Raw genomic sequence first — 16,550 nt, forward strand, 5'->3', positions numbered from 1 at the left:
ATTGATCGAAAGCAAACTTATACACAGTTTTGAACTAAATATGATGATTAGCTGGACTCTTTAGAAGACTTGTCAAGAGTACATAGGTTATGGCACCAGTGCAACCTCGTACTTAAAAATTGTTTCCCACATTAACTCTTGTTGTATTTATTGTGAATTGTTGGGGAAAAAAACACATTTTGAATCAAACGAGAATGTGCAATGATTGATACATTTATTAGATGCACTTGACAAACAAAAGATGGGATGTACTAGTTATTCATGTACATAATTAAGACTTTCTGTATTTTCAGGGGAGAGAATTATTCGACATGCCTCGGAGAGTTTGTCAACAGAGATTCTGGTCAACCCACAGGCACAGACAGTGACAGCTGCTGTGAAGAACTTCCTTGTTACCCCAACTAAACACAAACATCTGATATATTCTGGACATGCCTTCCAGGTAAATATCTTATTAATGCCTTAAAGCCTTATGAAGGACAATAACCACTGTAAAATAAATACAAGCCTAAAAATGCTTAGAGTATCATTTACTGTGTCTGAAAATTATACAACTGTAGAGGTTAAATTTTTTATCGTCACCTTAGTGCAATAACAGAATAAGTCCTAAATTTAATAGCAGTTAATCAATTATTGCACTAAGGTGACGATATGTTGACACTAAACTAACTAAATAGCCTTTGCCACAAGAAAAGAGCAAGGCTAGATGCATATTTATGCTCTCTGTCTGACACTATATTGACCCAACTTTCTTACTGCATTATGATATCGATAAACTTGATAGTGGATTGTTTCAAAATGGAAGTTGTCCAGACTTTGAAAAATCCAAACCATTCTGGATATTCAGCATGTATTTGATATAGATTTTAACTGAAAAGATGTAAATATTGTACAGTGTAAGAACGATAACAATTATCAGAAACGCCATAGGCCTATGGGATTAATTACAAACCATCTGAATGATACACACTTCAATATTAAGTGATAATTAATGTTTTATTCCCGTTCTGATAAGATCATAGGAAAAGAATCGATGGAATAATGTTAAATAACCTTCAGTGGGGAAATAATTTACCAAGTTGATTAGATGGATCACAGCTTTAATTAAAGCCATGGATGGATCAACAGTCGATATGACCAAATAAATGTGTTAGAATTGGAAGAAAACCAGAAAAGCTAAAATTTAACCACTGTGACCAGACTATTATTTAGCTTATAAATGTTATTTGACATGTGAACATTCGATTTGAACACCATTTACATAGAGGATATTTGTTTAGTTCAGTGTAAGATCGAAATATATTTCACCGAGTGAGCACCAAAAGGTATATTTCACGAGTGGCGCAGCCACGAGTGAAATATGAACTTTTGGTGTTCACAAGGTGAAATATATTTCGATCTTACACTAAACTAAACAAATTTTCTTTTTATTATATGCAAAGAAACGTTTTAAAAAGACATTAAACCTAATACTGAATGAAAAGTGCGCCAAATAATAATAAAACGTGACGTCATTTACGACGTCACATCATTAAGTTGGTACCCAGTACTGTGCACGCTGGTATTTCACTGAAACAACTAAACGGGTTTAAATTCAAAACAGTGAAATTATCAAAGTGGTAATTTCACTGTTTCAAACAGTGAAATTACCAGTTTTATATCACTGATATATTTCTATAAACCACCGAAAAGCATGTAATAAATATTGTTTATTTACACACTTGTATATTGACTGATATCTTGTTAGTGTTTTTAGAACATTCTTTGACAGGTCCTTAATTAAGTTTCAGGTCAATGTCACTGAGTCTGTACAGATGTCCAAGATTATTTCTTTTAAGTGAGTTAGTGATTTGTCTAGTAGAGTTAAGGAGAGGTTAAATGTCAAAATGTTCTATTTTTCAGGGTTCAGGAGCTTGGATACTACAGGATGACACATTCACATTCAACAACTTTGCTCATGCTTTCAAAGACCAGGATGTTGGTAATGCAGTCCGTCAACAGGAAGGAAGCAGCCTCCACATTGTCACTGGATCAGAGGGGGATTGGTCTAATGGTCACATAGCCAAGAATGACTTTTCGAAACTCTTAAATGTTAAATTGAATCCAACTGATAAATTAGAAAACTTGCATGGCGTCCTACAATTTGCAGCATATATAAGTAATTTTGTGAGAGTTAGGCAGTTGAATGAATTATTGCAGTCGTCCGATGTTGTTGGAAATATCAGATTTAGTCGCCCTACACTGTACATTTTCCCTGGTTGCCAAGGGGATTCTGCACTGTTTGGTATCAGTGGATTCAACCTTTTGGTTAATGGAGGATATAGCAGGAAGGCATGTTTCTGGGATTTCACACGCCATTTAGATAGGATTGATGCCGCTTTAATGACACACCTTGGTACAGACAACCTTTATGGATTTGGTTCAGTCCTGGAGAGAAAGAGTATTGAGAATGTACACCCAGAGATTGGATTTATGTATGTTAATGCCTCTGACAAAATCAAGGCTCTCCCTAACACAGAGGCAAGTATGCCAAAAGAAGAATCTTTGCATGTGAATTTAGCCGCAGAAGGTAACAAATTGATACAGTATGCCAAGCAGATCGGACCAATTCCACATTCTTGCTCCAGAAACCAGTCTGGTTCAACAATAGAGCCAATCAACTTGTACCACAAGGTTGGAATTGGTTCCCTGGATATGTACATTTTGAACCCAATTACAGATAGCAAAGAGATGAAAGAGTTCTACCAGCAGTGGAACCAAAATGCTGCCCAATTTGGACTTAACCAGCACATGCCTCTTCCCAACACTCTGTCAGTCTGTGCTTTACTTGTTTGGCAGCCAAGCAGTCCCGATGACAATATTACCAGAATCTTCTTCCCTGGTAATGCTCCCCAGCATAAAGTTATAGAAGGTTTAGAGAAGTTGAAGAATCTTGATATTTTGAAGCATCCACAATGCACCAAGACGTCTTTGAATGTGAAACCAGCAGCAAAAAAACCTGCAGGTCTTTCTTCAAGACCACCAGCTAGGTCAAAGGCATCACCAGTTACTACCCCAAAAAGTGAAAATGCAAAAAAGGATGTCAAAGAAAATGCTCCACCCAAGCCCTCTACTCCAAGATCTAAACCGACTGCACCTCCTGCACAGAGGGCTAAGAAGGAAAAAGAAGATGTAAACAAGAAAACTATGAAAATTCCGGAAAAAGAAAAGACTTCAAAAACAGAAAAGACGATAAAAGCAGAAAAAGTAGAAAAGGTAAACAAAAAACCTGAGAAACCAAACAAAGTTGAGAAAGCAAGCAAAATTGAAAAACCTGAGAAACCCAATAAGGCAGAAAAAGCTGATAAGCCCAAGAAAACAAGTACTCAACCAAAGGGGCCTGCTAAAAGCTCAACTTCTTCACCAAAGCAAGCTGCAACTCCAGTTAAGGAGGCAAAAACAGGCACCAAGAAAGAGGAACAAGCTGAAGCTATTACTACTCCCCCAGCTCATGTCCCAGACATTTTAGATACTGCTCCTCAATCTACACCATTTACAAATGGAGGCCAAGAATCATCAGTTGACTTGCCTGCTTTTAGTTCGGAACCTCTACAACCAACCCCAGCGACAAATGAGCAATCAAATTCTCTGATAGATATTTCACCATCTTCTGTCCCTGAACCTAGTCAACCTCCGGCTGTTCATGAAAATACTGGTACACTTGATAAAGCAAAGATGCTTGAGCTAGGTATTTATGATGAAGATCAAGATATTGAACAAGATTTAAATGCTCAGCAAGCTACAGAAGCAGATCAAAGATTACCACAGATGTTTGGTGGTATGGCTGATAGTATGCATGAGGATTTAATGGATGATATGAATGCAAAAAATGCAATGCAAGGAAGTTTTCATGGGGATCTTATGTCTGGAAGTATGCATGAAGCCATGTTTGATAATAAACCATTTGATGGACCATTTGCTCAGAATGGTGGTACCATTGAAGAAGTCATGACTCCTGAGGATGATACATCTGAAGAAATACAGCCACAAGCCCTCCCTGAGCCTGTAGCATATGCACCTGAAAGCTATGGTCAGGAACCTGATGTAATCCCAGTTGTTAGTCCTAAAGAGGAAAGCCAAGTCATATCTGAACCAGAAATAACACCAAACACAAATGAACCAGATTTATTGCCTGTTAAACAAGAGGCTGAAGAATCCCAAGACTATGATGAGGAAAGTACAGTACCAGTTGAAGAGAAAGTTGAACATCCCACAATGCTTGAAACTCCAGATGAAGTTGAAAACTCTTTGCCAGAAGATGTGCAAGAGAAAGATTTAAGTGAAGAAACAGAGAAAGATTTTATTGTTGAAGACCAATCTGTTGCAAGTAAAGAACATGTTGAGCCTCTTAATGATGATCTAGAAGATATTGAAAAGAGTAAAAGTTCTTTTGAAGCAAATGATGATATAGATGAAATGAAACAATTTGGAGTTGTAGACCAAACAAATCTAGGTTTTGATGAACCAGAAATTGTTCAAGCTACACAAGATTCTGAAAAAGAACAACAGGTACCAGAAAAAGAACCTGAACAGCTCCCAATAGAAGATTCAAGTATGAACTTTGATGAAAATGTTGAAGGAACTGCAGATCAAAATGATCTGGGATATATGGAACCTGAGATTGCTCAGGCTGCACAAGATTCTGAAAAAGAACAACAGGTGCCGGAAGAAGTAACAGAACAGCTTCCTGTAGAAGATTCAAGTATGAACTTAGATGAAAAGGTAGAAGAAAGTCAGGAAAGTTTAGAAAAAGAAAATGAACTTATGCCAGAGAATGTTCAAAATGAATGTGTTCCTGAGATATCACCAGAACTTGGTTTAAATGTTCAAGAAAAAGTGAACGAAGTTGAATCATTTGAACAAGGTATATCTGAAGCTGAAAGAGACGAATTGCCATCAAAGGCATCTGAGCAACTTTATGATAGAAGTTCTCCAGAATGTTCACCAGAGCCAGATATTCCTGTTCAAGACGATGAACCTGAACTTGAAACAGTAGACCATGGTACACCTGAAGTTCCTGATGCTTTAGAAAGACTTATAAGCCCAGAGCCTGACCAGCTTGAGCAAGACGAATCTTTGATTGAACAGATAAAAGAGGATGACTTTGCTCCCCAATCACAAGACTCAGAATTCATCAGTGATGCTAAAAATGAAAATGATTTAGCATCAGTTGAAGACAGTCTTTGTCAGACTGGAAAAGTAAGTGAATATGACAAAGAAGAAGCTGTAGAATCAGAAGGAGAAAGAGCAGATAGTCCAGATTCTCAATTAGGTGCACAGGATATTAATAGAGATTCTCTTGAAAGAGATGATGTTAGAGAAAGCAGTCCTTTTTCAAGTGATGACCAAAGAGACAGTATTGAGAGGGATGTTCAAGAACCATTAAAAGAAAACATAAATGATACAGAAAGAGACAGCATTGAGAGATCAATGAGCCCAGTTGAACAAAAAAGCGGAAATATTGAAATGGAATCGAGAGACAGTGTTGACAGATCCCTATCTCCAAGTGAAGACGCTGAACAAAGGCAAAGTATTGAGAGGTCCATGTCTCCAGAGCAAAGAGAAAGTACAGAGAAATCCTTTGAAGACGAAAGTGATGAGTCGGATGAAGATGATGAAGAGAGTAGTTCTTTTGATCAGGAAGAAGCTACAGATGAGAAATGCTTGATTCAAGACAGCTTAAGTGAAAATCAAGGAGTGAAGACTGAAGATGGAAAAGTTATGGCTAAAGAGAGTCATGTAGCACCAACAGATTCCCTTGCAGACCAGATGAGTGACAATCTTATGACACCAGAATCAGACTATACTGATGCTAGTCATGGTGGACAAATTGGATATCATCAAATAGATGAACAGGATGGAGATTCAGTTGATGGTATTGATGAGAAGGAAACTTTTGCCTCAGCATCTGTTCCAAGAACCAATCCATTTGGAGATGGCTTTGAGCAGTTTGGTGCCCCAAATTTTGGAGCAGGTCCAATGAGCAACCCTTTTGAGAATATTGAACAACCTGGAAATAACCCATTTGATAATTACAATAAAGCTTATGAAGAGGATAGGTCCAGTACACCTGATCAAGATTTATCACCAGCTGGAGGACCAGCTGCTTTCAATCCATTATCAGAATGGGGTGAACCAATGGGTTTGCCTTCACCAGCTCCCCCAGGTGAGAAGAATGAGACAGGAGCTGCTAAAAAAGCAGCAACTGCTAAAAGACCAACTTCAGCTACTAAAAAACCAGCTGCAAGCAATGGAGTTCCTGATAAGTCCAAAAGTCGTCTTTCCTTAGGTGGTAATACAGCTAATGCCTCTCGACTATCAACCGGAGGCAATTCTTCAAGGCTTTCTTCTGGTGGCAAAGCTGCTCCTAAATCTAGACCAGCCACAGCTCCTGCTGGAGGCAGTGATACAAAATCTAAAATGAATGGAACTAAGCGACCAGCAACCGCAACTGGCACTAGGGCATCACCAACAGCCGTCAAAATGCCTCCCCTCCCACCTTTTCATCCATTCTATATGGATCTTACTTATATTCCAAACCATGGTAATCCAAGTTACAGTGATGTAGAATTCTTCAAACGTGTTCGAGCTAGATATTATGTTCTCAGTGCTCTTTCACCTAACACGCACGTCCTCGACGCTTTATTGGAAGGAAAGAAGACTTGGGAAGATAAGTCGCTACCTGTCACAGTGATACCAACATACGATAATGAGACACTGAGGTTATGGATGAGTTTACACAAAGAAAGATTGGCCGAAGAAAAGGTCGAGATAGCGCCATCAGCTAGCAGATGTACCATCCAGTTACAAGATCATGAGACAAGCTCCTCGGCATATAGATTAGAATTCTAATTTATTTACACCAATTAACTTTAGCATTTATGGAATCATTGGAAGTGTGCATTACAGATGCTTTTCAATCCAAAGGTTGTCTTAGATGCACATCAATTATATAAACATTATGTTGTCAATGTTGTTTTTCATACTGCGAAAGTTCAGTTTGACATAACAATGTTTTCTGATATAGGAAGAAAAGTGCTTTAGTGGAGTGTAGAAACAAATTAATTGCTTTTATTGCAAAATATAATAAAAAGATGTTGTGTGACTTAATGGACAATGTGATAAATAAGGGAACAAAATGTTCTTTAGGCATTGTGTTTGTGTACTGTTCGTCGATGAATCTCTTATTTATAGAATAGTATGTGCAAAATAAATTCTCTACCTTTTTATATACATGTGATTAATAATTTTTAGTAATGGAGGGTTTGCATTGATTGTGATAAGACGGTTTGTGGATTTTAACTTGTGTTTAGGGAGGAAAGCATGAAAAATGGTTGATTGTTAAAATCTTTCCTGATGGTGTAATGTTGAGTGTTTTTGAAACTCCTTTGAAATTATAAACATTAAAGAAAAAAAACTTTTTACTGACATTTTTGTAACTACAGTTTGGATAGTACATGTACATGATTGGTTATATCTGTTATGATGTAATCAAGCAATTTTTTTATTGGGAACAATATTTTCAAATTCAGAATTAAGTGTAAATTTTGAAAAATGGAAGTGTGAACTACATGCATTTAGCTTCTCATGATTACAGTGTATTTTTCCTGTGTCGCCTTTAAAAAAAAACTTTTTCCTTGATAACCAAACATTTGTTATAGTTGCAGTAACTGGTAATCTTTTCATGAAAAAAAAAATTGTGAAATATTCTTTCAATATACTCGAGATATATTTAACTTGCACTGATTAATTGTAATAGGTTAAGTGTAAACTAAATTGAAATTGACATCCAAGTTGCTAAAAAAATTCATAAAGAAGTTATTGTAATGTATAATTTGTCGGGTTGTCAAAATGGGTCAGATATAGTCATTTTCAGATATTTCAACAAAAATAAAGTTGTTTTTAGCACCGAAACAAAGTTAAGAAGTAGTAATTGTATGAGGTTAACAGGTTCAAGGGGTTATTGAGTACAAAAAAGTAGTTCCATCTTAAATGAATTTGACAAAAAGATTTATTCTAGGAATTGTTTAACTAAGACATACCAACGCTGATCTGGGATGTGAAATTTAAGATTTTTGACATTTTAAGACATTTTGGCTCCCACAAATTATACACTTGACATTTTTTCCACATGTGTATATATAGATACAACTAAATTTTGTGTTCTAGCAGTATTCTACCTGGTGTGATGTGTAATCAAATGTGGATAAAGAGTATATCATATGTAAAGTGTTGTGCAATCTTTAAGTTTGTATGTTATTTCTTTTGTTTTTAGCAAATACCAGCTTAAATTAAGCATTTATTGTATGCATTTATGTTGTCTAATGGGAAAATATCTCTTGCAATGTTAATGTACATGTACATCCAGAAAACTGGTCGGATATTTGGTGCAAGTTAATAGATTGAATTATATTCTTATTTATATGTAGGGGGTGATTTAGTAATTTATACACATCCAATGTGTTCTTATCAATAACTTGTAGAGACTACTCTTGTTCATATATTTCTAGATTTTTTTTGTTTGTTTTTACTTCCGTTTTGACGATGATGTCATAATGATGATGTCACAATTGTGATATCACAAAAACTCCCTCTTTCTCTGTTATTTATTGATATAAAGAAGTAACATGTTCATTGTCTCCTCTGATAGATTATTGAAGGGAACATTTATCCTTTTACATGTATTTCAAAAGAAAATCTGCAGACCTGATAAGTGTAACATTTGTTATTGTCAAATAGGATTGCTACTTTGTTGAGGGAACATAGATTGTGAGTAAGGGACTGTATATATAGATTGCCTTCTATAAAAGTGCCTGTATATAAATGGCTGCTGAGTGCTGTAACAAATGAGAATGATGGGGGGCGTGTACAGTGAATGTTTTTATAATCTTTGTAGGCATTGACCAACTGTAAAGGCAAGCTATGACAATATATAAAATAATATAATTGTTTTTGAATTAATTTTTGACACAGTTTATTCAGCCATTGAATTGAATTTATCATATTAAATGGATAGGGTGATATGTTTATCAGTTTGTTTAAAGAGAGAATATCGATCTAAATAATATACCTATGCACATATAGAACACAAGTTTAGCTCAACAATTGCTTTGAATGATCGAGTTTTGACACTGTCTGTACAATGATTGTTAAAATGTTGACATTTTATAAGATGAATGTTGAGGTATTATGTAAACATTTTGTATGATGAATGTTGAGGTTGATTGTAAACAGGTTGAATTTTGATTGTAACATTTGATTTTGTATTTTACAGTTCAATATAGTGTATTTTAAGATCTCTTGTCACATATTGATAAAATGCTATGAAAAGTTTCTTCTTTGTAAAGAGTCTATAATAATTTATACAGATGATTTGTTAGTGACACGTTTAGAAATGGACAGACATGATAGTTGTATTACATATTTTGACCTAGTCGAGATGAGCAAGTTTTACTATATTTACATGTTCACAAACACAAAAGGATCCTTTGTTATGTTTCGTATATGTTAGTATTTTTCGTGTTAAACGGAGCTTGTATGTAAATCCAGCAACAGAGATGTTCCTTATATGATATCGTAGATATTTGTATAGATGGTATTCTGAGACTTTGCAGTTTAAATTTTATTCTGCATTTCAGACGATGATTTATACAGGACGGAATATCCGAAAAAAACAGGGACGACAAATTGTTCCCAGTAAAACCAGATTTTCTGATGCGATGTCTTTTGTAAAAATTGTTAATAGTTTGTCTGGACGGTTGAATGTCATGTTGACATACATACCAAGCTTTTTGTAAATACTGGTGAAGGATCCTCCATTTTTGTAATAGTAAAGGATTTAGAAATGTTTACATGTTGGAGAGTTTTTGTTTTGTACACAAATATACAAAGTGCTCATAGAATTCGCTTTTAAAGCTTTTGTAAGATACATATTATTGACACAATTCGCTTTACTACTCAAACCATCCGATTCACATAACTTTTTATGCTACGTGAAATGATTCGACGGAGCTCATATTTGCAGATAAGCTCTTCATTTATTCATGGCACGTTCATTTATTGACATATACCTTTAAGTTAGGTATTTGGTTTAACGATAGATACCTCACATGGGTGTCTAACCCTTGACCGAGGTTTCAGGTTGATTGAGTCAAAGCCATGGCAGTTGAAAATAGATTTTACTACATTTTCTAGTAGTGAAGGCCATGTTTTTAACACAAGGCATGCTACATCAGGGAGCATCTATTGATGTTGCCTATATTACTATTCATGAAAAATTGTAATAGTGTGCAATTGTAAGATAAACTGATGGCCAATGGAACAAAAGTGCTTGGCTTGATAAGTGCAATGTATTCATGTATAACACTCGACCTTATTCATGTAAATGTGTCATAAAAAAGATATTGTGGCGATTAAGAAAAAATTGGTTCGATTGTAAAGTCATCATTTTGAAAATGAGATAACCATTTTGAAAATGAGAGATAATTCTAGAAAAATTTATTATTTTTAAATTGAGATAACAGAAGTCATTATTTAAAAAATGAGGTAACATTTAGTGGTGAATAAGGCCGGGTGTTAAGTGTATAGAACTGTAGGAAATCATGTGCAATAAGGAAACAATGTATAGCCACAAAGCTCATTACTAGCTACCCCTCTGTTCACAAATTTACTATTTACGCTTTGTTTATTGTTATTATCTTACTTAGGTAACTTTTTTATTACAAATAATAGGTCTATTTTTCTTTCTACATGAATAATTTTGTTCTTGTTTTTTGTTTGTTTTTTTACCCATTGAATAACACATGTTTCATAGAATATTTACTTCTTCTTATATAATGTTCTTTCTATAAGTGGTATGTACAGTTTTGGATTTTTATTTTTTTCTAGACCCTTTTTCCCACCAACTAAGTGTTACGTTTTTATCGTTAAAGTTCACCAATGTAAGATACCAAAGTAGCTCTTTTTTCAAACTTTATTGACAGACATAAAAGATGTATGATGTGCTGTTTTCGGGAAAAAAATGTAAATTTATTCTCTAAATATCGATTTTGTTGTCTTAAAACATTCTACGAATCCGCATTTTCATTTTTGACAAACAGAAACTTTTTTGTATTTCAAATACAGAACACCATAACCTTGTTCCCAAGTTCAAAAGTTTTGAACTTTTTTTGTTAAATTCCAAGAAAGTCTAGTCAATATTTTTAGCATTATTTAATTTAGTCACAGTATTTATAAATTAATTTAAGTTTCATGTATTTTTTTTTTCTCATTGATATGTATTCTACAATGTTTTCTACCTTTTATATAAGTGGCAACACACAATTCTGCTCAGTAGAAAATTTAAGATGCTTTTTTCATAGATGTCGCTTTTGATGTTGAAATTTCGTTGCTTTTTTGGCAAGATCATGTGACATGATTAATAAATACATTTAAATATATAATTGATAGTGTTGTGCCAGCAATTGTTATGTGCTGGCTTTGTATATCCTAGGAAATATGTATAGCTTTTTGTGACCCGGCTTAACCCAAGTTTTGAGATATGCTTTCATAATGATATTCAGAAATATTTATCAATTTGAAATGAAAACTGGAAATAAATTTTTGATTGAAGGATTTATTGTAAAACTAAAATTTGTATGGGTTTAAAACTTTGCTACAAATACATTTTGCTTAATAATGCAATGTTTATGATATATATATTTGAACTTTTTTTTTTGCATCATTGTTTTTGTCATTGCCAGAATAAAAAAAATCGAAAAAAGCCAAATTGAGTCTTGTTTGATTTTAATATGAAATGGGGATTTATCCCATCTTTTTCCCATCTCTGCTGTGGTTTCGAACCATGACCTGGACATTGGAGCCTTTGATATAAGACAGTTGCTATCCACCTAGCGTATGGAAGGTTGTTTCTACTACTTGGGTGCTTATATGTGCATGGAATAATGCAAGGAAGAACACCTTGAGTGTTCCTCTACCAGTAAAGCTGTAAAGTCGCCAAATGACAGTGTTCATGAAATAACTATGTATGAATTTGAGGCAGGAATTGCAGTTTAAAAAGCGTTATGATCAATAATGTGTCAATGTCTATGTAAAACCCAAACAAACGAAACAGTTGAGTCTTCCTCTACCAGTAAAGTTTTAAGTCGCCATATAACTTTAACAGTGTCTCAATGATCTAAGAATTACTATGCAGGAATTACGGTAAAAAAAAAGTGGTATGACCAGTAATGTGTCCATGTCCGTTACTTTAACCCAAAGAAAGAAAACTGTTAAAAGTATAATGAAAAAGCTGATGTAACTGGTATTCTTGATGAATTAAACACATGTATTACATTCAAACCAAATTCTTTAACAACAAAAGCTTTAAATAATTTCACTCAAATTACTGCTACATAAGTCAGTCAATTGCTTATGGCAGCAAACATGTACCCAGAGAATTCAAACTGCTCTCGCCGATACTCGTTTACTTCTGGATGAGTTCACTCAGACTTAGCTTAGCCTTGGGTCACTGGTTTGTTCCTCCGGAGAGATGAAATTTCTCGGTGATATTTCATATCGGACATTGATTCTACTGGTTATTTGTCTCTTGCTGCTGATTCAGAAATCATAATAATGTGATATGTAATACACTACTTGTGGAGAAATTAGTAATTAGTGGATAGTTATACCCAAGAAAGCCAGTTAGGTGGACTGACTTTAGAAATACAACCAAAAGTGTGTTATAAAAACATCAGCTTAGAAAACGAACAAATTTGGATGAATGGAAACCAATGTTGCTCAAAGAACATTGTCTCATTATGGTGATACTTGAAACCTTGTACCCACAAATCCTACCACTGGACCAATGAACCCAACACTCATTGTCTTGAAAAATTAGATGGCAATTTATCTGACTACATTTTACACTGATTGCTAACATATTAACCAGCAAATTTAATCTTATAATCCCTTAACTTTATGAACTTGGTTAATTTTTAAGTCCATCTAATAACTGAGAAGAAAATACTAATTTATACTATCATTTGCTGCTTTCAATCATATAATCTGAATCATAAACACCATGGCCAAGCGGTTATGGTCACGAACACCAAACCACTGGCCTCTCGCCACTCGGGTTCATATCTTGCCATGATTTGTTTTCATGTCGGAAAGCTATCAAGCTAGCTCAGGGAAGGTCATGGTTCTACTTTTATGCTTGAAATAACACATAGAGGGTTATCTGAGATCTATCTCCACTAGGAAAGCGGTAAAGTGGACAAATGACAGTTTATAATGGTGTTGGTGCAACTTAAAACCTAACTAAAATCAATTACAGAGCATACAATACCAGCACTCATCTATTAATGACAAATACTGATTACAGAGTTCCATCCCTTGTCCTACAGAATATGCCATGTCATGATAAGCAAGCATTCCAAGTTTCATGTTGATACAGTTGATATTTTGTAAAGGGGCACAACTCCGAAAATATAAAACTTTCAGAATAATTCCCCTTGCTTACAAATGAACCTATTTATATGCCAGTATTATATAATGTTCTGTTGATGCCTTAAATTAAAAGTGTTTGAGTAAAAGACTACATTAAAGCTGTTGCACGGTGATAGTGATAATAAAAACAACTCGACAGGGACCAATTTATAGGTTTTTCATCAAGATAAAATTCATAAACACAACACAGTTATAAAAGGAGCAGAAAAGCTCTGTATTTAATCTTTATTTCCATTTTTAAAAAACAATTCGAGATAAAACTTTAACATTAGATTATTTTGGTACAAACATGTTTGCTTGGTATAAAGCAATAACAAAAAAAGTTCTTAATTTAACAGTTAATGTAGATGTAATTACATTTACCCGTATTTGTACATTAACAAAATGTTAACACTCATATTTTACCAGATCTTTACATAATAATATATAATAATAAAACATTGAAGATCTTAAAAATATTTTCAAAACACGGGTTCTAGATCTAACAAAGTGATCTTTTCTTTCAATAAATTGTGATGTAATATAAACAAGTTTAACTACCAACAATTGTATACTCTAAAATTTTAACTAATAATTTTTTTTAGATCTTAATAAGCAGGATTTTCAAAATTGTAAACCTGGTTATAAATTTTAAAAAAAAATCTTTCTCATTTCCAAAAAAAAAGAAAAATTCAATTGACTATATCTTAATAAATTTAGTCGTTCTTTCTAAATGTTACTCAACTGAAATAAATTACTTAAAACCTTGAATTCTGCAAGTCATTCATAAAATTTTCTAACAGGATATGTTTTACATACAGTTCTACACAAGATCTTTCACAACCGAATGACTTCCAATAAAAAAAAATTTCATTGCATATGTTATTATTATTTCTGTCCAGATCATGTTTTGATATCTTTCCTTAAAATAAAATATTTACAAAACTACTCACTGAGACAGAAAATGTGGAGTATTGTATATACGGATATTTATTTTTATTACAGATGACAACAAAGACATTTCTGTCGTAATCAATACTTTACTTAATCAGATGTATTCTGTAGTCTGTATCTGAGCATTAAAACTTTTATTTACCATATATTTTATTCAGTACAACAACAAAATCAATATCAGACATGATGAGAAACAAATTGGCAGTCTAAATTAGTTATGTTTTAATTTGGTATGTTTCTAAGTCAAATGCATTAATACAGTATGTTCCTAAGTCAAATGCATTAATACCATATGTTTCTAAGTCAACTATTTTAATATACATGTAGTATGTTTCTAAGTCGAATGTTTTAATACAGTATGTTTTTAAATCAAATCCTTCTAAGTCAAATATTACAGTATGTTTCTAAGTCAAATGTTTCAATACAGTATGTTTCTAAGTCAAATGCATAAAAACCATATGTTTCTAAGTCAAATGTTTTAATACAGTATGTTTCTAAGTCAAATCCTTTAATACAGTATGTTTCTAAGTCAAATGTTTTAATACAGTAGGTTTCTAAGTCAAATGTTTTAATACAATATATTTCTAAGTCAAATGCATTAATACCATATGTTTCTAAGTCAAATGTTTCAATACAGTATGTTTTTAAGTCAAATGTTTTAATATAGTATGTTTCTAAGTCAAATGTTTTAATACAGTATCTTTCTAAGTCAAATCCTTTAATACAGTATGTTTCTAAGTCAAATGTTTCAATACAGTATGTTTCTAAGTCAAAAATTTTAATACAGTATGTTTCTAAGTACAGTAGGTTTCTAAGTCAAATCCTTTAATACAGTATGTTTCTAAGTCAAATCCTTAAATACAGTATGTTTCTAACTCAAATGTTTTAATACAGTATGTTTCTAAGTCAAATGTTTTAATACAGTATGTTTCTAAGTCAAATCCTTAAATACAGTATGTTTCTAAGTCAAATGTTTCAATACAGTAGGTTTCTAAGTCAAAAATTTTAATACAGTATGTTTCTAAGTCAAATGTTTTTATACAGTATATGTTTCTAAGTCAAATCCTTTAATACAGTATGTTTCTAAGTCAATTGTTTTAATACAGTATGTTTCTAAGTCTGTTCATGTTTTAATTCAATGATTTTATGGCAATATTCATTGAAATTTTAATAAAAAATTTAAATAAAAAATAATAAAGTTTTAATCAATCTTTATCTTTATTGACTAAGTATTTTTTTAACCTTTCATTTTTTCTATCCATATTTCGAAGATAATCAGTGTTTTGTTAAGATAACAATTCTCATCCAAAAAAAAGAGAAGAAAATCATTGAAAAATCATTTAATATTATAAAAGGATGTAACTTAGGTTTTGATTAACAGATAAAATGTGCAGACAATAAATGTATAATATATACTATGACATTCACTGATACTGTTCTTGGGATGAAGATAAACCCATTGTATGCAAAACTTACAATACGAATTGTACCTAACAATCTTAAAATAAGTGATGAATTGTACAATTTAGGTTTTAGTCCAGTTTTAAATGATGTCTGAGAAATATCTTATTATGAGGTCATTATTTTAATATCAAGTGTCACGTGTTTCTTGTAATATTAAAAATGTTTCCATGATGTACTAAATATTGCCATGTGTCCCAACTAATCACCAGTGTGCTATGATGGAAGTACTACTTTACTTAGCGTGGAAGAAAATGATTCCACAAAAACACAAAATTCGATTTTCAATTATACGACCACAAAAATTGATAAAGATTTCCTTTTTTGCAGCTCAAATATAACAATTCAACCAAGTGGTACATGAAATTAAACCGTTATAACACTAACATAATCAAAAATTACAATGTTGATAATTGCCAACATGTGGGTTAAAGCTGTATGCCTCTAAATGAGTCAAAAGATATCAAGGAAATCAAACTTGAGAAAAATGTTACTAAGATATCAAGGAAAGTAAAAAGATTCAAGATTAAAGTAATAATTTACATGTTATGTGTGATGAATGACTGATTTTGCAGTATTTATTACCATGTTTCTTCTGTGTGACTAGTGTAGTAATGACTATTTTGCAT

At 33.1% G+C, this 16,550-nt stretch overlaps 1 protein-coding gene across 2 annotated transcripts in view; it reads left to right on the plus strand.

Annotated features, from left to right (window-relative positions):
* Positions 1 to 11,806, plus strand: part of LOC132716280 (microtubule-associated protein futsch-like) — a 38,177-nt gene extending 26,371 nt beyond the window's left edge. For both annotated transcript variants that reach the window (XM_060699515.1, XM_060699516.1), the window contains 2 exons: positions 294 to 442; positions 1,903 to 11,806. In XM_060699515.1, coding sequence (XP_060555498.1) covers positions 294 to 442; positions 1,903 to 6,891 — 5,138 coding nt within the window. In that variant the 3' untranslated portion in view covers positions 6,892 to 11,806. The remainder of the gene's footprint in view (positions 1 to 293; positions 443 to 1,902) is intronic.
* The last annotated feature ends 4,744 nt before the right edge of the window (positions 11,807 to 16,550 follow it).

This window comes from Ruditapes philippinarum, unplaced genomic scaffold (assembly GCF_026571515.1).
Source record: "Ruditapes philippinarum isolate M1 unplaced genomic scaffold, ASM2657151v2 ctg154_1_1_1_1, whole genome shotgun sequence".
Lineage (NCBI taxonomy): Eukaryota > Metazoa > Mollusca > Bivalvia > Venerida > Veneridae > Ruditapes > Ruditapes philippinarum.